The sequence below is a fragment of the Rattus norvegicus genome, chromosome 4 (genome assembly GCF_036323735.1).
Source record: "Rattus norvegicus strain BN/NHsdMcwi chromosome 4, GRCr8, whole genome shotgun sequence".
Classification (NCBI taxonomy): domain Eukaryota; kingdom Metazoa; phylum Chordata; class Mammalia; order Rodentia; family Muridae; genus Rattus; species Rattus norvegicus.
In genome coordinates, this window is record NC_086022.1 from 52767245 (window position 1) to 52792205 (window position 24961).

General features: G+C 41.1%; 1 protein-coding gene across 11 annotated transcripts in view; it reads right to left on the reverse strand.

Annotated features, from left to right (window-relative positions):
- The window catches only part of Cadps2 (calcium dependent secretion activator 2), a 529199-nt gene that overhangs the window by 21191 nt on the left and 483047 nt on the right, over positions 1-24961 (reverse strand). For all 11 annotated transcript variants that reach the window (XM_063285976.1, XM_039108614.2, XM_002729291.6 and 8 more), the window contains one exon: positions 4536-4643. In XM_063285976.1, coding sequence (XP_063142046.1) covers positions 4536-4643 — 108 coding nt within the window. The remainder of the gene's footprint in view (positions 1-4535; positions 4644-24961) is intronic.

The window sequence follows — 24961 nt, forward strand, 5'->3', positions numbered from 1 at the left end:
AAGGCATCACAACAATGTTTTAATAAAACTCGCATAGGGATGAATTTCCTCAACAATTAAGTATTTAATCAGTTTATAACACAGGAGAATGCTTAATCTGCGTGATTTGCCAATTAGATACTGCACCCTGCTGTGCCTTCCTCAACATGAAAACCGGAACGAGGTTGTTTAGGGAATTCCAGTTGGGCACGCCCAATAAATGCATGAAGGTTTGGAGGACTGGGTAGTGTTGATGTCCAGGGAGATAAGATGTGCACTGGTGAGCCTTCCACCTCAACTCTAGGTGTTGGATTTTAGGAAACGAGTACCCTGGTGGCTTTTACTGGGGGATGTCAGTCTTGACTTCCTGTCTGCATTATTTGGCCGAGAGAACCAATACCCTCCATGAATGTCCCCATGCTCTCTCACGATACAGAGAGAGTCTGCAGCTTGTGCTCCATGCCCTGAAGCCTGTGTGTGTGCGAGTATGCGCGTGAGTGTGCGTGTGCATGTGTGTGAGTGCCACAGCCAACACGTGGAGTAAAGTACAACTCACAGGAGTCAGTTCTCTCCATCTACCATGTGGCTCCCAGGAACTGAATTCTGGTTGTCTGGTTTGGGGGCAGGCACCCGTGTCCACTGAGCCATCTTACGGATCCGCAGCTATTCTTTAACGTAGACTTTCTTTTCTACTTATCTCCTGTACTTGATGTGGCTTTTCAGCTAGGACACTTTGCTTTCGTCTGATTCACAGAAAAGGATGAAAAATTGTTACCCCGTTGAGGAAGGAAGAGTCCTGATGGCACCAACCAAGTGATTCCTACCACCTCTGCCAAATTAAAAACACCAACGATCACTGGACTAAGGATCTGGTTTTCAGAAATGATTTGAAATTTTGGTTGATCCTCAGTGGCTCACTAAACTGAACGTTAGGTAGACATTTGGAAAATCCACTACACAATGAATGGCACAACCGTGGCTGGAACTCAGATTTCTGGAATCTGTGCCTGTCACAGAACACGACTTTATTATTTTCAAATTTTGTCTGTCTGAGATATGGTTGAAACATGGGATTTCATGGAAACATCTTGAAAAGGGACACAAGTTCAGAGTTTGAGGACACCAACAGATCATTTATTTTTCTCTGACTAGGAGATCCTTTAATTCCAAAATAAAGATAATAGGCTAAAGGCACATCACCCACAATGCTGGAGCGTCTAGTTGGAGAAATAAAAATGGTAAAACTATTCTGAAAGCTCAAAGAGATAGGGGAATCTCTCTTTCTCTCCCCCCTCTCTCCTGTCTCTGTCTCTCTCTGTCTCATCTCTCTCTCTCTCTCTCTCTCTCTCTCTCTCTCTCCCCTCTCCTGTCTCTGTCCCTCTGTCTTGTGTCTCTCTGTCTCTTGTCTCTGTCTCTCTCTGTCTCATGTCTCTCTGTCTCTTATCTGTCTCTCTTGTCTCTCTTGTCTCTTTCTGTCTCCTTTCTTCTCTCTCTCTCTCTCTTTCTCTCTCTCTCTCTCTCTCTCTCTGTGTGTGTGTGTGTGTGTGTGTGTGTGCACGTGTGTTTCTATCCACATGGTGAACACATAGAAGTCAGAGGACAACTTACTAGAATCAGTTCTGCCTTTCCGTGTGGGTTCCAGGGACAGAATTCAGGATGTTATGCTTGTGATCAAGTGCTTTTATTCACTGAGCCACCTTGCCAGTCTCCCCCCACACCCCCTTTTTTGTGACAGTTTTTCACTAAGCCTGGAGTTCATGGATTCAGTCAGATGGCTGGATAGCTAGTCAGCAAGCCCCAGAGGCTGTCCTGTCTCTACCTCTATATCCCTGCAATCAAAGATCAAAGGCGCTCACCATCTGTGCTGGGATTTGAACTCCGGTGTGCTCATGTTTGCAAGGCACTTTACTAACTTAACCATTTTCCTAGCCCTGGATTAGAGATGTATCTTAAACTCAGTTTTGTTTGTTATTGGCACATTCCCATCATTTATACTTTACAGAAGTCATTTCTGCTCTAAGTAGAAAGTGTTCTGTAAGCTTGAGCACTTACAGGATAAAAAAGAACAGCATAATGTTTGTACTAGTAGTTTCTGACCTTTATAGGGCACTTTGAATTTTGAAATGTCAAGATTTAATATAAAAATCTAAATTGATACTATTTATGTTTTTGGGGCTAATACATACTTAAACCATTTTCATTCTTCATATATTTAAGTCAAGAAACGAAACTGCTTGTCTATGGAGGTGGGGACAGGAATAGCAGTGCAACGTAGACAAGTCACACATTTCAACACAGTGTATGGCCATGCAGGAATAGTGGGGACGCTGCTGTTCTCATTCCTGGATGTCCCAGAACCGTGGGTACAAATCAAGGGCAATGGTCATTGTTTAAATTGAGCTCTGGGGCATTTCACTATAAAGTAGGGTCAATTAAGATGTTTAACTGATGAAAAAGTATCAGAGGTCAAGGATATCTTAAGGAGAATATCAAGTCCCACAAATCCTTTGACAGCCCTTTTCATGGTAGGGAACCATCTAGAAAGAAGACTATACACTATAACGCAAGGGTTCTCTTTTAAAGTGTCAGAGACAAAGTTAAATGAATGTGTGTATCGAAGATTAATAGGTTTTTTTTTTTTGTTTTGTATTGTGTTGGCCTGTTTCTAAACTAAGTGAATTTCATTTGGGTAAAAGGCTCTCATTCTTTAAGTGTTGGGCCTTAACTGAGCATAATTGGAGCCTGTGGCATTTTGGATGCCGAGTTGGATAACACCACTCCGAGTAAACACATCATAATTTGTGTGTGTGTTGATTTGTACATGATCTTAGAGGCTTCCATTAACTTACTTTTATAGGAAGTAGTCTAATTGGAGGAGTGAAAGTTTGCCACTATGCCAGAGTACTATTGTTCTCTTCAATCTTTTATCTGTAATAGGCTATGGTTGCTAACAGTGCATTTTGGGTCATTATTCTCAACTGTTTCTTGACACCTGACAATATTATTTTAAGCTCCAGCCAAGTAGATTTCCAATAATTATATAATGTCTCTCAGCAATGATCTGTTGCTTAAGCTACACAGTCAACCTTACCTTTCAACACATGCTTGATAACCTCTCATTTACTAACTGTAATTGAGGCAAATTCAGCCCTGGCTAATTAGGGGCTCTTAGTACCCCCTCGTATATGCTATTCTCGACGACATACCCATAGAGTCAGGGTTCATTTTCATTTTTAATTAAAGTAATACATATGTGCAACTTTAAAAAAAAACCCAGAATGTTTGAGGACATTGCAATTGTTGTACAAATAACCAGTCCAATGCTCTACTGTGGACGTATAAAAATGAGAATTTCTTGACTAAAATAGATGTTTAAGATTCAGACTGAAAGAATAGGTAACAGGCAATTAAGGCTGTATGTGAATGTTGGCCTTCCTGGGTCTGCTTCGGCTAGCTATGATAATTACTGAAGTCTTCTGAGTTTCAGTGTCTGCAGAGGAGTCAGGGTCTGGAATAGCTTTGAGGTGAAAAAACTTTCTACATTTACTTAGGTGACCAAGACAAAGGCACTGAAGATCTTTAGAAAACAGCCCCACCTTCCAGCGGTGCCTATGTCTTAAGAGGGTCTACTTGCAGAATGGTTTTACCTTGTCGTCCCCCCCACACCATGAAATATGTTATGTTCTCTGGCTAGGAAGAAACGTGACAGAAATAGCATCGACTCACTGCTCTTCTGTTCGACATTTCTGAAAATCACCACATAAGCAAAAAAAAAAAAAAAAAAAAAAGTAAAAGAGAAAGTTGGAAATAAAACATATGCCCATCAACTTAGAGCTCTTCCAAATGGAAGCAGAAGTTGCTAATATGGTTTCAGTATTTTGTACAAGAGCCAGCTGGAGAGATGATAATTTTTCTACCCCTGCAGGGCATCAAAGCTTTTAGAAAATCATTCTCTTCACACATATTAACACATAGCTTATTAAAACAGATGATACTTTTATGGTAAGAAAGGGCCTGGAAACGTAAAGTCAGAGAGGTAAGGTTCACTTTGACCACCCGGTCATACAAACGGCACACGCGGGACTCGACAGACCGTGGTGGAGAGGATGGTGTAGTGGGACCTTCCGCAACTGCACAGCTGAAATGTCACCATGAAGCCCGTGAATTGCTGTTATGAAAACATTTGCAGTGACTTGCATAATTAAACGAAACTGCCAGAAAAGCATTTCTAAAATGCAGAGAAGATGCATGTAAATACACTTCAAGGAATCGGCACTCGGGCAAGCTGTAGGGTTACGTCACTAGCACGGTACCTTTCCCTTTGGGCTGAGAGCTCGTAGTTATGAGTGACCGACAACACTGATACTAAGTCGAGTGCTTTCTTAATTACCTTTACAGTAAACGGATCGGGTATCTACAACCAACCCCCTCATGCCTAGTTCTTATGCTAAAATAAAGACCTTAGTCCTAAGAAAAGTAATCGCATATATTTTTTCACACACACCAATGTTTTAAATCAAGATAAAAATGTTCAGTGACCAGTGGCGGCTACTTACATCAAACAGCTTTTCTATATACATCTCTTCATTGACTTTTTCTCGAAGGATATCCTGGTTTTGCCGAACGAACATAATGTAGGTGTCGGCCAGATCCATCCCTGGTTTCTGTTGTATGGGGAAAAAGCACACAGAAATTAAAAAAAAAAAGTCGTTTCTCATTCCCGAAACTTTGATTTTTAATGATTTTGGGAATTTTGATTTTCAGGAAACGATTTTGATAGCTGTTGAAGTTGTTCACCCCTGTGAAATATGTTTAGACCAGATCAATAATGACTAACACATGTAAACGTTTATCAGCGATCTTTACTACTAAAGGTCACAGCCATTACTGTTAAGATGATTGGGAATACATGGTTGCAAGGCAATGCACAGCTTTTTAGAAGAGGTTTAGTTGACATTTAGTTATTTGTATGTGTGTGGGTATGTGTATGTGCAGTTGAGTGGAGGTACCCTCAGATACCAGAGCTGTTAGACTGTCCTATTGCTGGAGATCACATGCAGTTGTGAGTGGGCCAGCATGGCTGTTGACAAGTAAACTCAGGTTCTCTGAAGGGTAGAATGTAACTTTTAACTGTGGAGAAATCTCTCCAGCTTTCCGTGCATATTTTTTTTCTCAAGAATGAGTATTTTGAAAAGTCAATGTGTCAAGAAGTATAAATGTGATCAAAAGAAAATTTCTTAACAGAAACACTATTTCTTAACTGTAAGTGCTGTACAAGCGACTTTTCCTTACCTGCTATTGGCTCATCGGTGATATGAAAACCACTAATTGTACTAGATTTGTCTCTTTTGAGTATCGTGGGTGCTCAGGAATACACGGTCAGTGTTTATATTAAGGTTAATAAAATACTAAGAAATGGGGAAACATTTAATACAAAGTAAAACAAACCATTTTTTTGGATTTTCTGTTGCTTGCACTCATTAACCTCCAATACTATTTTATTATATTACAGAAGTACAGCGAGGATATGAATAAATTTGTCTTTTATATAGGACCAAAGAGATGAATTAGCTACACTATCTAGCATGTTGTATTTTCTCCTGTTAGAAGGGGCAGGGTAGTTAGCATTATTCCTTCTTGCTATAGACTTAAAAGAAAAGTTAGGATCAGGGTCAAAAGTCTTCATGGCTGCCAAAGAGTTTTCCTTCTCCACTTATCATTAGCTCCTTCTCAAGTTTCATCAGCGAGGCTGACTGATGGAAAGCATTATTTACATCACTTACATCTGGGGTTGACTCACCCTGTATTGAATTATCTGACTAGTGTATATATATATAACATTAGTAAGAACATAATAGTAGGACTGACGGTCAAGTAAGATAAGTTAGACTTACACGGTCTCATGGACATAGGATGTGCTTACAGCCTTCACCAACAGACTCACGTACAGAAGTGAACACGGAGAGAAAATCAGGTCAGAGAGGACATGAGCTTTTTAACTGTTCCCGTGTCTGCAAACGCAGCACACGGTAAAGCTCTGACCAACGGACATGGCAGAGCATCTCTTTGTGAGGGAGAAAGTCTGCTGCTTTCTGCTCTTTTTGAGGATGGCGGATTGATATCGTATATGCCATGGACTGCCTATCTTAAACCATTGTGCTGATAGGTACCAGGTTATTGAATTTCAATGACAAACAGCAGGCTTTTTGTTAGATGATTATTTTTCTGTGCTGTAAAGATAACTGTTTTTTGTTGGTGGTGTTGGTGTGGGTGTTTTGCTTTGTTTGTTTGTTTGAGACAGGGTCCCCTGTGGCCCAGGGAGTCTTGAATCAGCTATGTAGTTGAGGATCACTTCTGATTTCTGTTCCTCTCTGCTTCCATTTTCCAAGTGCTAGAATTAGCGTTGTGCACCACCATGGCAGTTTATGTGGTGCTGGGAACGGGATACAGGGTTTCGTGCCTGCTGGGCAAACATTCTTTCAACTCGGCTCTTCCTCCACCCCTGATAACACACATTCACCTTTAAGTACGGAAAACGAGGCCTCACGAGTTTTTACAGCAGAACTCTGACACAACCAAATTATGTTAAAGTCTAAGATAACTACTTAGACCAATGTCATCCCAAGCCAAGAGTATCCATAAGCAGTGTAGGCAAAAAATGCACTGTCAACCTGGCGGCAGCTGATCACATCCATCCCTTGTTTTTCTGTATAATCCTGAAAACCAGTGTTTGAACATATAAATAACTCCAAGGAGAATGAAAAAAAATATCTAAGTTGCTTTTATTTTGGGGAAATGAAGTTTATACATTAGTTTTCGAAGTGAGGAGGTGGGGGGGGGGTCATTTGCTCAGAGATCACCCGTTGTGGTTCCACAGAGGCTGATGACTCATAGGGTAAGTATTTTCCTCAGTGCCACTCAAGCTTTGTCAAAACACTGAAAAAATGAGAACATTCAGGAGGCATGGGGCCCAGGAATGAAAGTGACAAGAGGCCAGTTTTCTTTACTTACTACTGAGGGAGCTCAGCATGTGAGCTTCATGTAGGTGCTCGCAGACAAGAAGCTATGCCACCCAGAACAGCAAGTCACCAAGCAAAGCTGGCTACACTGGATCTGAAGGGGGGGGGGGGCTTGCCTTTTGTGCATCATGTCTCCCTACCCAAGCCTTTTTTTTTTGTTTTTGTTTTTCTTTAATTTCCACCTCACAAAAGGAAATGGTGCTTAGAAGTTTAATCCAATCAGTCACCCCCCACCCCCCCCGCAGACCCAGTGCAAAGCAAGTTATGGTCACATAGAACGGGGAGTAGTGATGGCTAGCCTGTTTGCTCTCATAGACATCCCTGTGTTCTCGAACTTCATAAAGCACTGTCCGGGAAGAGTTTATCTTCCATCGTCTGAAACCAGCAAACACTTTGCGGCTCAAAACATAAAAGAGTTCTAAGTTTCGGCTCCTCCCTGGCAAACCCCAGCAACGGAATGCTCAAATCTGAACTCCGGAATCGAGTTCCGCCAACTTTGTTGAGTGTGTGGAGAAAGGCTCCTCCGAGTTTGCATTTTCGAAACCGAGTTTTCTTCTCTTTTGGCAAACGAAGGTGCACGTGCTTGGAAAATAAAGCCTGGACTTCTTACCACTCTCATTAGCATTACTCCTTCCTTTATCTCGGCGCTGTTTACCTATTCTTGAAACTGTGACATATGGGAATTTCACACCTAGTGAACATATTTTCATGCAGTTTGTGGCATGAGACTATAATCATTAAAAGAATATACACAAGGAAGAGTGTAACTGCAGCACCTGGTGACACGTTCCAATTAGAGTTATAGTTCTCTGAAACACTTTATCCTTCATTTGGTGTACGAAGGGTAATTATCTCTGATAAGTTGCTGAAAAAGACGCAATTTTCCTTTTAAACAGTTTCTACCTTCGGTAACAAACGTGTTTGGATGGAAGACATTATCGCTGGCTCAGTGCTCCTCTGTGCCAAGGCTCTTGTTGCGTGTGGCAGTGGAATTTACACATTCGGGAAGCCACTGCCTCTAGTTGCACCATTAACTGTTATCTTATGAGTTAATGCTTTAACAAGCTAAGCGCTCTGGTGTTAGCTGTTTGTGTATGGTTTGGAACGTAGATGAAATGAATGTTCGCAACTGCCCTGTGGAGGGGGAGGAGGAGGAAAAGGAGGAGGAGGAAGAAGAGGAAGAGAAGGCAGCCCTAAATTCTCCCACAAGCAGGTGTGTCTTCCGATTCCACCAGAAGAGTACCCTGTGAAACTCCAGTGATGATGGGCTCTCATGCCTAAAAATCAGGAATATTGTATCCTACAGAGCCATGTTTAGAAATCTTTCCTGTGTTGGTAATTAAATTATAGCCTCCTTAATGAATATGAGCACATAACAATTAAAAAACACATGGTGAGCACTCTATTGAGTATAATTCAGGAATATAAAATTATTTTTTTTTTCTTTCTTTCGGAGCTGGGGACCGAACTCAGGGCCTTGTGCTTGCTAGGCAAGCGCTCTACCACTGAGCTAAATCCCCAACTAAAATTACTTTTTTAATCATATTTTCAGTTTAAACCTCTGAGACCTTTGGTTCACTACATACACTTTCCCACCTTATTAGGATGGCTTTCCCAAACATAAAGAATTCCTAAAGTAATTTCCTGATCAGGAAAGGCAAATTTTGGCCATCAAAGCTATAGTACAGGGACATTAAGACATTAAAGATTCCTCCACAAACATGGAGAAATCCGTATCCACGGAGGAGAAATGAGGTTCTGACATCGGTTGCATAAGCAGCTGAATAGATCGGCAAGGGAACGAGTAAGGGTGCACACTCCTGCACTTTTTCCCCCCAAGCATTAATTACTAGTTAACCCAACAAGAGGAGCACACCACTTAAAAAGAGAGAGGAAAAAAGATTCCTTGCTAATTATATGCTGCAAACGCTCTTACTTCCTGCTGCTCTAGCTAATCCCACAGGTGCAGGCATTCACTTCCCCATTCATGGGTAGGTAGGTAAGACGTGGCCGTCATTTTCCACAGCAACAGATTTACATGTGGAAGAAGCTGCTTAACCTTCCACTGGAGGTTAACGATACCCTATGCAAACGCTGTCACCGTGTCTGTTTAACAGGGAGACGCAGTTTTAAAGGTACCCTTCCTGTCTGAAAGATGAACTAGAAGGTACAGTGTAATTGACTTAATTGAAAAGTGCACTTCTCGGATCCTAAAAGAAAAAAAATCCGACACGAACCTCGCTTTAGAGAGACGGTCGTGTGTGAAACTGCTACCCTTGTGTATGGCGTTCTATAGGTTCTGTAGACGGAATCGCCACATTTGGTGCAATGCTACCACTGACAGTGAAAGGCATGGAAGTATGGCTGGGACTCTCTGTGGCCCAGTTCAGGCATGCAAGGCTCGATAATAACCTCAAAACTGATTAATAGGGGACATATAAGTGTCTTGGCAATTGATAAAAAAAAACCCAGCTTTTAACTGTTTAATATATGTATTTACACATCAATTTCTGTTTCTTGCATTCCAGTGAAAAACACTCTACAGCCTTCAAAAGCATTTAGCTTTGAACATATGTTCTCAAAAATTTCAAGACAACAAGTAGTTAAGTATTCCCTCGATGATACCATTAAAAAAAAGAGAGACTTAATTGTTTTATGAAGTAGCGAGATTACATTGCACCTGTGTAGAAAGCCAAAAGGAACAAAGTCAAACCCTTCAAACTAGATTGATGCCAACTTAAGTACTATGTTTATTTGTGGAGCGAGGACTGGCTTGCGGAAGGGGGCAGAGGGAGGAAATTTAAATAACAAAATTTATAAGGATCTGTTTCCTTCAGGACTTTGAAATAGATTTTCTAGTCTTTTTAACTCTACTAATTAACATATGTGAGAGCCTAGGTTCCATCTCTAGCATAACGCACGTCACAACACATGAATGGAAAGAATCTGAATTAAGGATGACACAACACAACCTTAAAACATTTCTTCCAAACGTGAAGAGGCTTGAAGCATATAACAAAATGTTAAGAATGTGGACTTTAGGCAGTCCTGGACTTCAGAGATAGGACATCTTTTGGCTGGGGTGCGTGTGCTCTGAAGGCCTTGTGTGTGCTTCCCTAGCTGTCAATAAGAGTCAAAAGCCTCCCACAAAGTCTGAGAGCACCGGACACTATGAGGTGCTATGTGTAGAGCCACTGTAGTGGAAGTGGTCACACTGGTGTCGCTCAGATGAAAGCCCTGCATCGTTTCTTTTAAGGAGGGACACCATTTATATTCCAGCATGGCTAGACACAGTCACGAGCATGCGTGTGTGCTTATACATCAGCAGTTTTGATCTTTTTCCTGGAGGAAATCTTTCCGAGAAAAGGTCATTTAAAATGTTAGAGGAATAGCCTGGCTGAGGCACCCTGAGCTCGTCCCCTTCGGTGTCTGCCTGCTCACTGGTGTGGCTCTTGTTCAGGTCCTGTTTAGGCAGCCATGTTGAAAAGTCAAAGAACTACAAGCAACCAAGGAATGCTGACGGCTGGAGAAACCGGCCTCCCAGGGAAGAGCCCACCAACCGATTATCCAATATCAACTGGTCAGCCCTGAGATCATATACATACAGCCAGCATATGGACTGAGCAGGGTGTATTTATATACTTAGGAACACATGCACACAGAGAAGGTTTTATATATGTATACACACACACACACACACACACACACACACACACACACACACCTGTGAACACACAGGTCCTGCCAGGGAAGGGGTGTTCCCCAACTCCTGCCTGGCTCTCCCTCTGTTGTAAAGGACTTAATGTTTAGGTGACCTCATCTAAATAATATACCCTATCAGAAACACATATGTGAAAAAAGAGGAACACAGTGTCAGTGCTTGATAGAAATGTATGTATACATATATGTATATTTTATACACACATATATGGAGCACTGACATTTTATGTATGCACATACACTGACAGCTTTTTATATGTATGTACATGTATATATGCATGTACCTATGTATATACACACATATATTTGTATGTGTGTATGCATGTGTGTTCTACTGCACATGAATACTAGTATTCTAGTATTCTTTTCCAAGAACTATCAACCTATCTTTTTTTCCAGTCAGGGTGAGTCACTACCTCTGTACATGGGTTTTTCATAGGTGTTCTGGAAAAGAAAACTGAGGAATTCATGCTTGCATGGTAAACAGTTTACTAAGATCTTGCCCCTGCCCCTGATCGCAGATATTTCAAATATGCCCTACATTTACAAAGCAAGCTAGCAGTTGATGGTGGTGATGCCTGCTGGTAGGATTTGCTGAAGAAGGCAGAGGCAGGAGGATCACGAGTTTGAGGCCAGCCTGGGCTATACAAAGTAAGCTAGCATACAACTTGGATCTTCATAATGGCCCCACAAAGTGGCACAGAGATGACATTAGTATCCTCAGTGCCAAGAAAGAAAAATGGAAGCCACAGGTGTGGCACTGACAGTGGCCTAAAGAGGAACCTGAAACCAGATGCTGGACTTTATGTCATTTGTGATCCAGAGCTAAGTTTAAACCACATTTGGGGAGCTTTAAAATTCCACATGTGTGGCAATGAGCATAAAGCGGGAATGTTAGAAAGAATTGCTACTGAAGAGAACGCTGATGGTAAACTGGGTGTCTTGTCTCTTACGTTCAGTTCCTTTCAGGATAAACACACTCCCCCAGTCCCCTTTTATCCTCACAATCTACTGTTTCCAAGTTTCTTGGATGAGACCCTTAACTCTTATAGCCACTTTCTACAGGAAAGTTAAAAAGGTATGCTGTTTGTAAATGACTTCTGTTACCTGTCCCTGGCCATACAGCTAGCACCCATGAACACCGATTTTGTAGAATGTAGCCACTAGATTTTATTTTCTAATCAATGGTAATGTATGATAATAACTAACATTTACTGAGTACTAATTGCACTCTAGGAAGCCTGGGAAGTACTTACTCACAATAAGCCTGTAAGAGGTATAATTATATCTTCATTTAATAGACAAAGAAATTGGTGCCCAGGGTTACACTGATATTATAAGCAGAGTGTTGGAGGGAGAAGCCAGGCACAGGCAGTCTGGCTCCCCTAAGGAACCACGCTATTTGATTTAAAAAAAAATTCCCTGCATAATTGCTTTAAATGGTACTTTACAAAGGCTTTTATTTATTACTTCACTTCGTATGTTTGCTGTGTGTGCATGCTCCTGAGAATGACTGGGGCTGCTGACTGCCATCGTGTTCCTGTGGAGGTCAGGGGACAGTGGTGGGCACCGGTTCTCACCCTCACGACCTTATTTGAGGCATGGTCTCTCTTTTGGTGTTCACTGCTGGATTTGCCAGGCTAGCCCCCATTCTTCTGGGGACTTTCATCTCTGTCTCTGTCCTGCTGTAGGAATGCTGAGATTGGACATAAGCTAGATCATATCTGGCTTTATGTTGGTTCTAGGGATCCGGATTGAACCCAAGTCCCCACACTTGAGAAATAAGTGCTTTTACCGACTGGGGTGTAGCCTAGCCTCCCATCCCTTTCTAATTATCATTTTATTACATCTTAGCTTATTTATAGTGTATGCATGTGTTTATGTGTATATGTGCGGGGTGTGTGCACGCATGTGTGCAGGTCAGAGGACAACTTTTGGGAGCTGGTTCTTTCCCACACTATCTGTAATCTGAGGATTAAACTCAAGTCATCTGGCTTGATGCCAGCTGCCTTAACCACCGAGTCACCTTGTTACCCTTCCTGCCACTGAAAACGTACAGTGCTTTTAGCTACATCTTACCTATGCCATAGGTTGACATACATTTTATTTTTAAAGGATTTTTTAAAAAACATTAATGTACATGTGCGGGTGTGTGTGTGTGTGTGTGTGTGTGTGTGATATGTGTGTGTGAGTGTTTTGAGGTCAGAGGAAACATGGCAGGGGGAGTTCTTTTCTTTTTCCATGTAGGTTTTAGTGACTGGATTCAGGATTTTGGGGTCAGTGGCAAGTCATCTCTCCACCCTCACTTGTCAATTTTTTAAAGTTTAACTCATCAGTTCCTTCCATAGACTATGATTTCGGTGTTGTATTTTAGATATTCGCCACTAAACCCAAGGCCCTTTATATTTTCTTTTATATTTTCCTTTGAAGGATACATACATTTGTTATTTGTATATGGTTCTATGATGTCTTGGTTTTTTATAAAAATGGGGCGAGTACCTCCTTTTCTCAATGGATTTTTCTTAAAAGACTAGTTCAGATAGATAAACTTGCTGGGTCATGAGCATAAATAATAATAATACTAGCAGAACATCATAATTTTAAAATTAATAGATGTTTGCAATAAAATCCCAAGGTCCAGATCTGAGGGAAATATGCATCCACTGGCAATTGGTCCTGGACAGGACACCTCTATGAAACAGATAGCTCTGTTCCAAGGAGTAACTTGATTGGGTAGTGACTATGACACCTGCAAATCATCTAAGACAGTGGTAGGTATGTTGAGGAACTTGGGAATGGCCACATAACATTGCTTAATTTAGCATGTCTACATACTAATTTATCCTCAGACTCTGAGCTGATGGAGGTTTGGGATGCACAGTTTCATTAAGAATGCCAATGGTCGCAATCCAGTCACCATCTGTGCCCCAGAGCTAAGGCTGTGCCACAGCTCTTCTTACCCAAATCCCTCCCAGAGTGCTGACATACCTAAGATAACAGGCTCATAGGCTCACAGGAGGGACAAGCTCCAGTCAGAGACAGTAAAACTAGTTAACACCATATGTAACCAGATGGTGAGAGTCAAGCACAAGAACATAAGCAATAGAAACCAAGGCTACTGGGCATCATCAGAACCCAGTTCTCCCAATGTAGCAAGTCCTGGATACCCCAACACATTAGAAAACCATTTAAAATCACATCTGATGATAATGACAGAGGACTTTAAGAGGGACATATATAACTCCCTTAAAGAACTACAGGAGAACACAGGTAAATACATAGAAGCACTTAAAGAGGAAACACAAATATCCCTTAAAGAATTGCAGGAAAACACAAACAAATAGGTGAAGGAATTAGAAAAAAAAAAACCCAAACATTCAGGATCTAAAAATGGAAATAGAAACAACAAAGAAAGCATAAAGGGAGGCAACCCTGGAGATAGAAAACCTAGGAAAGGACTTCAGGCCCGAGACCAGAGGTAAGACCAACTTTTCTGCTCCAAGTGACCTGCCTGGTGGACTCAGGACACACAAAGACAAAATTCCTCTGGGACCAAACACTTCCAGTTTCTAGCTGGCGCTTGGACCTTGCTGATCCTGGCCCAAAGCTCCCTGCCCCCAAACCCCATGGGAGAAAGAGAGCAGATCACCCAGAAGTGTGGACAATCCTGAGACTGCAGAGCAGGACAGGCTGCCACTTCTTTGTCTACATCCTTGGCCCAAGAGGAAACTATATAGTGCCTCTGGGCGTGGGAAGATTGTAGCAGTCAAGCTGCAGGAGCTCTGTGGTCCAGACTATGCTTGGATCTGAAAGGACCTGCTCAAACAGCTCCCTGCACCCAAATCCCGTGCTGGGGAGAGTTTGACCTTCACAGGGGCAGACGCGCCTGGGAAACCAGAGGAGAATATTCTCTGCCCACATTTCTGACTCTAGAGGAAAACACCTAGCACCATCTGGGCCCCCTGCGCACAGGGACCTAGGAGAAGTAGGGGCAGGCCCTTCTGGTTTCCGCACACAGGGACAGCTGAAAGCCGGTGGACAGGAACGACTACACGTCTGAGAGCAGAGCACTCTGTTCCCATAACTGGCTGAAAAAAAACAAGAAAACAGGTCTACAGCACTCCTGACGCACAGGCTTATAGGAAGGTCAAGACAATGTCAGAAATAGCAAAACAAGTAACACCAGAGACAACCTGATGGTGAGAGGAAAGCACAGGAACCCAAGCAACAAAAACGAGACTACATGGCATCATCAGAGCCCAATTCTCCCACCAAAGCAAACACTAAATATCCAAACACACCAGAAAAGCAAGATCTAGATTTAAGATCACATTTGATCATGATGATGGAGGACTTCAAGAAGACATAAAGAACTCCCTTAGAGAAATGCAGGAAAAAACAAGTAAACAAGTAGAAGCCCTTAGAGAGGAAACACAAAAATCCCTGAGAGAATTACAGGAAAACACAATCAAACAGGTGAAGGAATTGAAAATGGAAATAAAGAAAGCACAAAGGGAGACAACCCTGGATATAGAAAACCAAAGGAAGAGACAAGGAGCTGTAGATACAAGCATACAAACAGAATACAAGAGATAGAAGAGAGACTCTCAGGAGCAGAAGATTCCATCAACACAACTGTCAAAGATAATGTAAAACAGAAAAAGCTACTGGACCAAAACATACAGGAAATCCAGGACACAGTGAGAAGACCAAACCTAAAGATAATAGGTATAGAATAGAGTGAAGATTCCCAACTTAAAGGGCCAGTAAATATCTTCAACAAAATTATAGAAGAAAACTTCCCTAACCTAAAGAAAGAGATGCCCGTGAACATACAAGCAACCTACAAAACTCCAAATGGACTAGACCAGAAAAGAAATTCCTTCTGTCACATAATAATCAAAACACCAAATGCACAAAACAAAGAAAGAATATTAAAAGCAGTAAGGGAAAAATGTCAAGTAACATAATAGAGGCAGACCTATCAGAATTACACCAGCTTCTCAACAGAGACTCTGAAAGCCAGAAGATCCTGGGCAGATGTCATACAGATCCTAAGAGAACACAAATGGCAGCCCAGGTTATTATATCCAGCAAAACTATCAAATAACATAGATGGAGATACCAAGATATGCCATGACAAAACCAAATTTATACAGTATCTTTCCACAAAGCCATCCCTACAAAGGAGAATAGATGCAAAACTCTAACACAAGGAGGGAAACTACACCCTAGAAAAAGCAAGGAAGTAATCTTTCAACAAACCCAAAGAAGATAGCAACACAAACATAATTCTACCTCTAACAACAAAAATAACAGAAAGAAACAATTACTTTTTCTTAATATCTCTTAATATCAGTGAACTCAATTCCCCAATAAAAAGACATAGACTAACAGACTGGATTCCTGAACAGGACCCAACATTTTGCTGCATACAGAAAAATGCACCTTGGTGACAAAGATAGACAGCGTAAAAGGCTGGAAAAAAATTTTCCAAGCAAATGATTCCAAGGAAAAAGCTGGGGTAGCCAGTCTAATATGGAATAAAATGAACTTTCAACCAAATGTTATCAAAAAAGATAAGGAAGGACATTCCATAATTATAAAAAAAAATCTAACAAGATGAACAATCAATTCTGAATATCTATGCTGCAAATGCAAGGGTACCCACATTCATAAAAGAAACTTCAGTAAAACTCAAAGTACATATTGTACCTCACACAATAATAGTGGGAGACTTCAACACCCACTTTCATCAATGGACAGATCATGGAAACAGAAACTAAACAGAGACTCAGTGAAACTAACAGAAGTTATGAACCAAATGGATTTAACAGATATATGTAGAACATTTCTTCCCAAAACAAAAGAATATACCTTCTTCTCAGCACCTCACGGTACCTTCTTCAAAACTGACTATATAATTGGTCACAAAACAGGCCTCAACAGATACCAGAAGATTGAAATGATGATCCCATTGCATCCTATCAGATCGTCATAGATTAAGGCTTTTCTTCAATAACAGTAGAATTTCCACATATACCCAGAAGCTGAACAATGCTCTATTCAATGACAATTTGGTCAAGGAAGAAATAAAGAAATTAAAGACGTCCTAGAATTTAATGAAAATGAAAGGCACAACATACCCAAACTTATGGGATACAATGAAAGCAGGGCTAAGAGAAAAACTCATAGCTCTGAGTACCTCTAAAAACTGGAGGGAGCATACCTTAGCAGTTTGACAGCACACCTGAAAACTCTAGAACAAAAAGAAGCAAATACACCCGAGAGGAGTAGATGGCAGGAAATAATCAAACCCAGAGCTGATATCAACCAAGTAGAAACAAAAAGAACTATGCAAAGAATCAACAAAACCAGGAGCTTGATCTTTGAGAAAATCAGCAAGATAATTAAGCCCTTAGCCAGACTAAACAGAGGGCACAGAGAGAGAATCCAAATTAACAAAATGAGAAATGAAAAGGGAGACAGAACAACAGAAACCAGGAAAACTAAAAAAAAAATCATAAGATCCTACTACAAAAAACCTATCCTCAACAAAACTGGAAAATCTGAATGAAATATACAATTTTCTAGACAGACACCAGGTTCCAAAGTTAAATCAGAATCACATCAACCATCTAACCCGTCTCATAGCCTATTTCTATAGAAATAGAAGCCTCCATTAAGAGTCTCCCAAACAAAAAACAAAAACCATCCCCCCAAAACAAAACAAAATAAAATACCATCCCAGAACCAGATGGGTATAGTGCAGAATTCTATCAGCCCTTCATAGAAGACGTAATAACAATCCTCTTCGAAGTGTTCCACAGAACAAAAAGAGAAGGAAGGCTACCCAATTTGTTCTATGAAGCTACAATTATGCTTATACCCAAATCAAAGACTCAACAAAGAAAGAGAACTTCAGACCAAATACTCTTATGAATATCAATACAGAAATACTCGATAAAATTCTTGTAAACTGAGTAAAAAAAAACACATCAAAACGATCATCCAACATGATCAAGTAGACTTCATCCCAGGGATGCAGGGATGGCCCAAAACACAGAAATCCATCATTGTAATCCACTATGTAAACAAACTCAAAATAAAAACCACAGGTCATCTCATTAGATGCTAAGAAAGCATTTGACAAATTACAACACCCCTTAATGGGGAAAGTCTTGGAAAGATCAGGAATTCGAGGCCCATACCTAAACATAGTAAAAGCCATATACAGCAAACCATTAGCTAACATCAAACTAAATGGAGAGAAACTTGAAGCAATCCCACTAAAATCAGGGACTAGACAAGGCTGCCCACTCTCTCCCTACTTATTCTATATAGTACTAGAAATCCTAGGCAAAGCAATTAGAGAGCAAAAGGAGATCAAAGGGCTAAAAATTGGAAAGGAAGAAGTCAAAATATCACTATTTGTAGACAATAAGATAGTATACTTATGTGATCCCCCCAAATTCCACCAGAGAACTCCTAAACCTGATAAAGAACTTCAGCAAAGTGTCTGGGTATAAAATTAACTCAAATAAATCAGTAGACTTCCTCTACTCAAAGGATAAACAGACTGGGAAAGAAATTAGTGAAATGACACTCTTCACAATAGCAAAAAGTAATATACAATACTTCAGTGTGACTCTAACCAAGCAAGTGAAAAATCTGTATGAACAGAACTTCAAGTTTCTGAAGTAAGAAATTGAAGATCTCAGAACATGGAAAGATCGCCCATGCTCATGGACTGGGAGGATTAATATAGTAAAACTGGCCATCTGCTGAAAACAATCTACAGATTCTATGCAATCTCCATCAAAATTACAACTCAATTCCTCATAGAGTTAGAAAGAGCAATTTGCAAATTCATTTGGAATAACAAAAACACATGATAGTGAAAAAGTATTTTCAACAATAAAAGAACTTCTGGGGGAACCACCATCCCTGATCTCAAGCTGTATTACAGAGTAATTAATAGTGATAAAAACTTCTTGTATTTGTACAGAAGCAGGCAGGTAGATCAATGGAATAAAATTGAAGATGTAGAAATGAACCCACTATGGTAATTTGATTGTGGACAAAGGAGCTAAAACCATCCAGTGGAAAAAGGACAGTATTTTTAACAAATGGTGCTGGTTCAGTTGGTAGTCACTATGTAGAAGAATGCAAACAGATCCATTCTTATTGCTTTCTACAAAGCTCAAGTTCAAGTGGATCAAGGGCCTCCACATAGAACTAGATACAATGAAATTAACAGAAGAAAAAATGGGGAAAAGCCTAGAACATATGGGTCTAGGGAAAAATTTCCTGAACAGAATACCAATGGCTTATGCTCTAAGATCAACAATAGACAAGTGGGATCTCATAAAATTGCAAAGCTTCTGTAAGGCAAAGGACACTGTCAATAGGACAAATCTCTTGTCAAACAACAGATTGGGAAAAGATCTTTACCAATCCTACATCTGATAGAGTGATAATATCCAATGTACAAAAAGAACTCTAGTAGTTAGACTCCAGAGAATCAAATAACCCTATTGAAATTGGAGTATAGAGCTAAACAAAGAATTCTCAACTGAGGGATATGGAATGGCTATGAAGCACCTAAAGAAATGGTCAACATCCTTAGTCATCAGGGAAATGCAAATCAAAACAACCCTGAGATTCCACCTCACACCAGTGAGAATGGCTAAGATCAAAAACTTAGGTGGCAGTAGTTGCAGGCCAGGATATGGAAAAAGAGGAACACTCCTCCATTGTTGGTGGGATTGTAAGCTGGTACAACTACTCTGGAAATCAGTCTGGAGATTCCTCAGAAAACTGGACATAGTACTACCTGAGGACTCAGTTATACCACTCCTGGGCATATACCCAAAAGATTCTTCAACATATAACAAGGACACGTGCTCCACTATGTTCTTTGCAGCCTTATTTATAATAACCTGAAGCTGGAAAGAACCCAGATGCCCTTCACAGAGGAATGGATACAGAAAATGTGGTACATTTATACTTAGCTATTAAATACAATGACTTCATGACATCCTTAGGCAAACTATAAAATATCATCCTGAGTGAGGAAACCCAGTCACAAATCAACACACATGATATATACTCACTGATAAGCGGATTTTAGCCCCAAACCTTGGAATACCCAAGATACAATTCACAAATCACATGAAGCTCAAGAAGGAAGACCAAAATGTGGATCCTTCAGACCTTAGAAGGCAGAACAAAAATACTCACAAGAGGAAATGTGGAGCAGAGACTGTAGGAAAGGACACCCAGAGACTGCCTCACCTGGGGATCCTGCCCATATAACATATAGCCACTAAACCCAGACAATAATGCAGATGCCAAGAGGTGCATGCTGACAGGAGCCTAATATAGCTGTCTCCTGAGAGGCTCTGCCAGAGCCTGACAAATACAGAGGCAGATACTTGCAACCACTGAACTGAGAACAGGATCTACAATGAAGGAGTTAGAGAAAAGACTGAAGGAGCTGAAGGGGTTTGCAACCCTGTAAGAACAAAAATACCAACCAACCAGAGCTCCCAGGGACTAAACCACCATCCTAAGAGAACACAGGTATGGACCTATGGCTTCTTCCATACATGTAGCAGAGGATGGCCTTGTTGGGCATCAATGGGAGGAGAAGACCTTGGTCCTGTCAAGGCTGGATGATCCAGTGTAGGGAAATGTCAGGGTTGGAAGGTGGGAAGGAGTCAGTGGGTGGGTGAGGGAATTCCCTCATAGAGGCAGGGGTTAGGAGTAGGGGATAGGATTTTTCTGAAGAGGAAACCGGGAAAGGGTGTTATATTTGAAATGTAAATAAATAAAATATCCAACTTAAAAATTTTAAATATTAAAAAAGAAAAAGAATGCCCATGGTCTGATTCATTCTAAACACAATCTTCACAGTGGTTTCAGTGAATACTTAAGGGATTTTAATCCTAATAATATGAATTATTCAGATAATAAGTGCAATTGAATAGCACTGATGCTCTTGGGGAGAGGAGTGGTGATAAAGATCAGCATGTATTTTAAGGACTTCCCTGATGAAGAAATGGCAGAAATAGGATTGATAGGCATCCTTCATGGAAATGCAGGTCAGTCTATGATGCTGAAGAGGAGGCTGCCTAACCGCCAGTTTGCAATCACTGAAATAGCTAAAGAGACCTCAGAGATTCTTTGAGGAAGATGTCAAAGGATGACCCTTTTGCTCTGAGGAGAATGAATTAAGCACTTTCTGCCTCTCTCAGCTAACATTTTATGAAGTAACGACCATCTAGTTCATAGTCAAATTGAAAGCTTCAAAAACTCCAGAGACACAAATACTTATGATATCCTATCCTACTGAAATACAAGATACAAAAAAATTCATGATATGAGATGCATAAGTAGTCCAATGAAGTGCACACGTGTGTATGAATGCCTGCCTTTCTGGAGACAAAATATAAAACCTTCCCCTTAACTCTCCCACTCTCACCTTTATGCATGTATTTATTTCTCAGCACTGACTCTAAGTACCAGCGGACAGAGTGCAAAGCCTTCTTGAGAGTCATACTGTAAGTAAAAGATTCCAAAGAAGCCTCAGCAAATGGAGGGAGCACCCAGTTATACATCCCCATGCCTTATCCCTGCATGGCATGTCCAACTGGGGCGTGGCCAGCAGAGGTGAACCATGCTCTGTCCCCAAGCTCTAACCACAGACTCACTGTTCTGCCTCCCTTTCCAGGGGAGTCTTTGGGAGGGGCCTCAGGAAGATTTGGTTCTACCTGGAGCACAGCAAGCACAGGTGAGCTGCATGCTGTGCCCTGAGATCCATTGTGAGAACCAAGGCTTTGCCTGGTTCCCCAAAGGGTCCAGTTGGCATCAGGAACATCCAGCCAACACCAGGGACAACCAGATGGCTAAAGGCCAGCTTACAAACATAACCAACAAAAGACAGAAGGATATAGCAGCACCAGGGCCCAGCTATCCTAATACAGCAAGCCTTGGATATCCTAACACAGCCAAAGCATAAGAAGGTGACCTTAAAAATACAATCTTATAAAGATGATAAAAAGCCTTCAAAGAGGAAATGAAAGAATCCCTTAACGAAATACAGGAAAATACAATTAAACTGGCGAAGGAAATGAATAAATCCAATGGGCACTTGACATTTTACAAAGAAGCCAAAACCATACAGTGAAAAAAGAGAAAGTATCTTCAACAAATGGTGCTGGTAAAACTCGATGTCTGCATGTAGAAGAATACAAATAGATCCATATTTATCACGCTGTACAAAACTCAGGTCCAAGTGGATCAAAGACCTCAACATAAAACTGGATACACTAAATCTAACAGAAAAGAAAGTAGGGAACAGTGTTGAAATAATTGGTAAAGGAGCCAACTTTCTGAATAGAACACCAACAGCTCAGGCACTAAGATCAACAATTAATAACTGGGATCTAATGAAACAGAAAAGCTTCTACAAGGCTAAGGACATCCTTAATAGGACAAAATGGCAGCCTACAGAATGGGAAAAGATCTTCACTAACCCTATTTCAGACAGAAGACTAATATCCAAAATATACAAAGAACTCAAGAAATCAAACAGCAACAAGCTAAGTAACCCTATCGCCCTGTACAAAACTCAAGTCCAAGTGGATCAAGGACCTCCACATCAAACCAGATACACTTAAACTAATGGAAGAAAAAGTGGGGAAGAGTCTCGAATACATGGGCACTAGGGAAAATTCCCTGAACAAAACACCAATAGCCTATGCTCTAAGATTAAGAATCGACAAATGGGATTTCATAAAATTGCAAAGCTTCTGTAAGGCAAAGGTCAGTGTCATTAGATCTCTACAATACCTACATCCCATAGAGGGCTAATATCCAATATATACAAAGAACTCAAGAAGTTAGACTCCAGAGAATCAAATAGCCCTATTAAAAATGGGGTACAGAGCTAAACAAAGAATTCTCAAATGAGGAATATTGAATGGCTGAGAAGCACCTAAAGAAATATTCAACATCCTTAGTCATCAGGGAAATGCAAATCAAAACAACCCTGAGATTCCACCTCACACCAGTCAGAATAGCTAAGATCAAAACTCAGGTGACAGCAGATGCTGGCGAGGATGTGGAGAAAGAGGAAGACTCCACCATTGTTGGTGGGATTGCAAGCTGGTACAACCATTCTGGAAATCAGTCTGGAGGTTCCTCAGAAAATTGGACATAGTACTACCTGAGGACCCAGCTATAACACTCCTGGGCATATACCCAAAAGATTCTCTAACATATAACATGGACACATGCTCTATTATGTTCACAGCAGCCCTATTTATAAAAACCAGAAGCTGGAAAGAACCCAGATGTCCTTCAACAGAGGAATGGATACAGAAAATGTGGTACATTTACACAATGGAGTACTACTCAGCTATTAAAAACAATGGCTTCATGAAATTCATAGGCAAATGGATGGAACTAGAGTATATCATCTTGAGTGAGGTAACCTAATCACAAAAAAACACACACATGGTGTGCACTCACTGATAAATGGATATTAGCCCAAAAGCTTGTATTACTCAAGATATAATCCACAGACCACATGATGCTCAAGAGGTAGGACAACCAAAGTAAGTCCTTCTTAGAAGTGGGAACAAAAATATTCACAGGAGGAAATACAGAGATAAAGTTTGGAGCAGAGACTGAAAAAATGGCCATCCAGAGACTGCCCCACGTTGGGATCCAGCCCATATACATACAGCCACCAAACCCAGATAATATTGCAGATGCTAAGAAGTGCAGGCTGACAGGAGCCTGATATAGCTGTCTCTTGAGGGGCTCTGCCAGAACCTGACAAATACAGAGGCAGATGCTTGCAGCCAACCATTGAACTGAGAACAGGGTCTCCAATGGAGGAGTTAGAGAAAGGATTGAAGGAGCTGAAGGAGTTTGCAACCTCATAAGAACAATACCAACCAATCAGAGCTCCCAGGGACTAAATCACCATCCAAAGAGTACACATGAACAGACCCCTGGATCCAGCTGCATATGTAGCAGAGGATGGCCTTGTTGAGCATCAATGGGAGGAGAAGCCTTTGGTCCTGCCAAGGTTCGATTCCCCAGTGTAGAGGAATGTCAGGGCAGGGAGCCTGTAAGGGTTGGGTGGGTGTGGGGGAATACCCTCATAGAAGCAGGGGGAGAGGGGATTGGCTAGGGGCTTTCTGGAGGGGAAATCGGGAAAGGGGATAACATTTGAAATGTAAATAAAAATTTATTAAAAAATTAGGGTACAGAGGTAAACAGAGAATTTTCTAACGGCTAAGAAGCACCTAAAGGAATGTTCAGTGCTCTTAGTCATCAGGGAAACACAAATCAAAACGAGTTGGAGAATCCACCTATACACTGTAGAATGACTAATAGCAAAATGTTAGGCGACAGCATGTGCTGTCGAGGATGTGGAGCAATGGAAACACTCCTCCATTGCTGGTGGGAGTGCAAACTTGTACAACCACTTTGGAAGTGTATTTGGCAGGTTCTTAGAAAATTGGGAATAGATCTACCTCAAGACCCAGTTATATTACTGTTGGGTACATGTCCAAAAGATGTTCCACCATACCAGAACTCTACTATGTTCATTCACAGCAGTTTTATTTTTAGTAGCCAGAAAGTGGAAACAACACAGTGGCATACTACTCAGCCATTAAAAACAAGGACATCATAAAATCTGCAGGCTACTGGATGGAACTAGGAAACATCATCTTGAGTGAAGTAACCTAGACCCAGAAAGACATGTATTGTATGTACTCACTAAGTGGGCAGTAGCCATAAAGTACAGGATAACCATTGCTATAATCCACAGACCCAAAAAACTAAGTTACAACCATGGGCCAAGGGAGGATGCTTGATTCTCACATAGAAGGGGGCATAAAATAGACATTGGAAGTGAATGGACAAAGGGAAGTGGATGGGACAGGGGACAAAGAGGGGGATGGGGTGAAGATCAGGTATGGGGAGAAATGGCTTGAGGAGGTTGGAGGGGGTGGTAGAGAGAAGGAAAATCAGTAGGGAGAATTTCTGGAGTTAGCATGAGTCCTGGGACAGGGGAGGCTCCTGGGAGGATATGGGTGTGACTCTAGTTAAGACTCCTAGCACAGGGGATATGGAGCCTGAAATGGCCACCTGCTATAGCCAGGTAGGGCTTTCAGAGGGGCAAGGGGAACACCAAGCCACCCACAAACTCCTTGACCCAA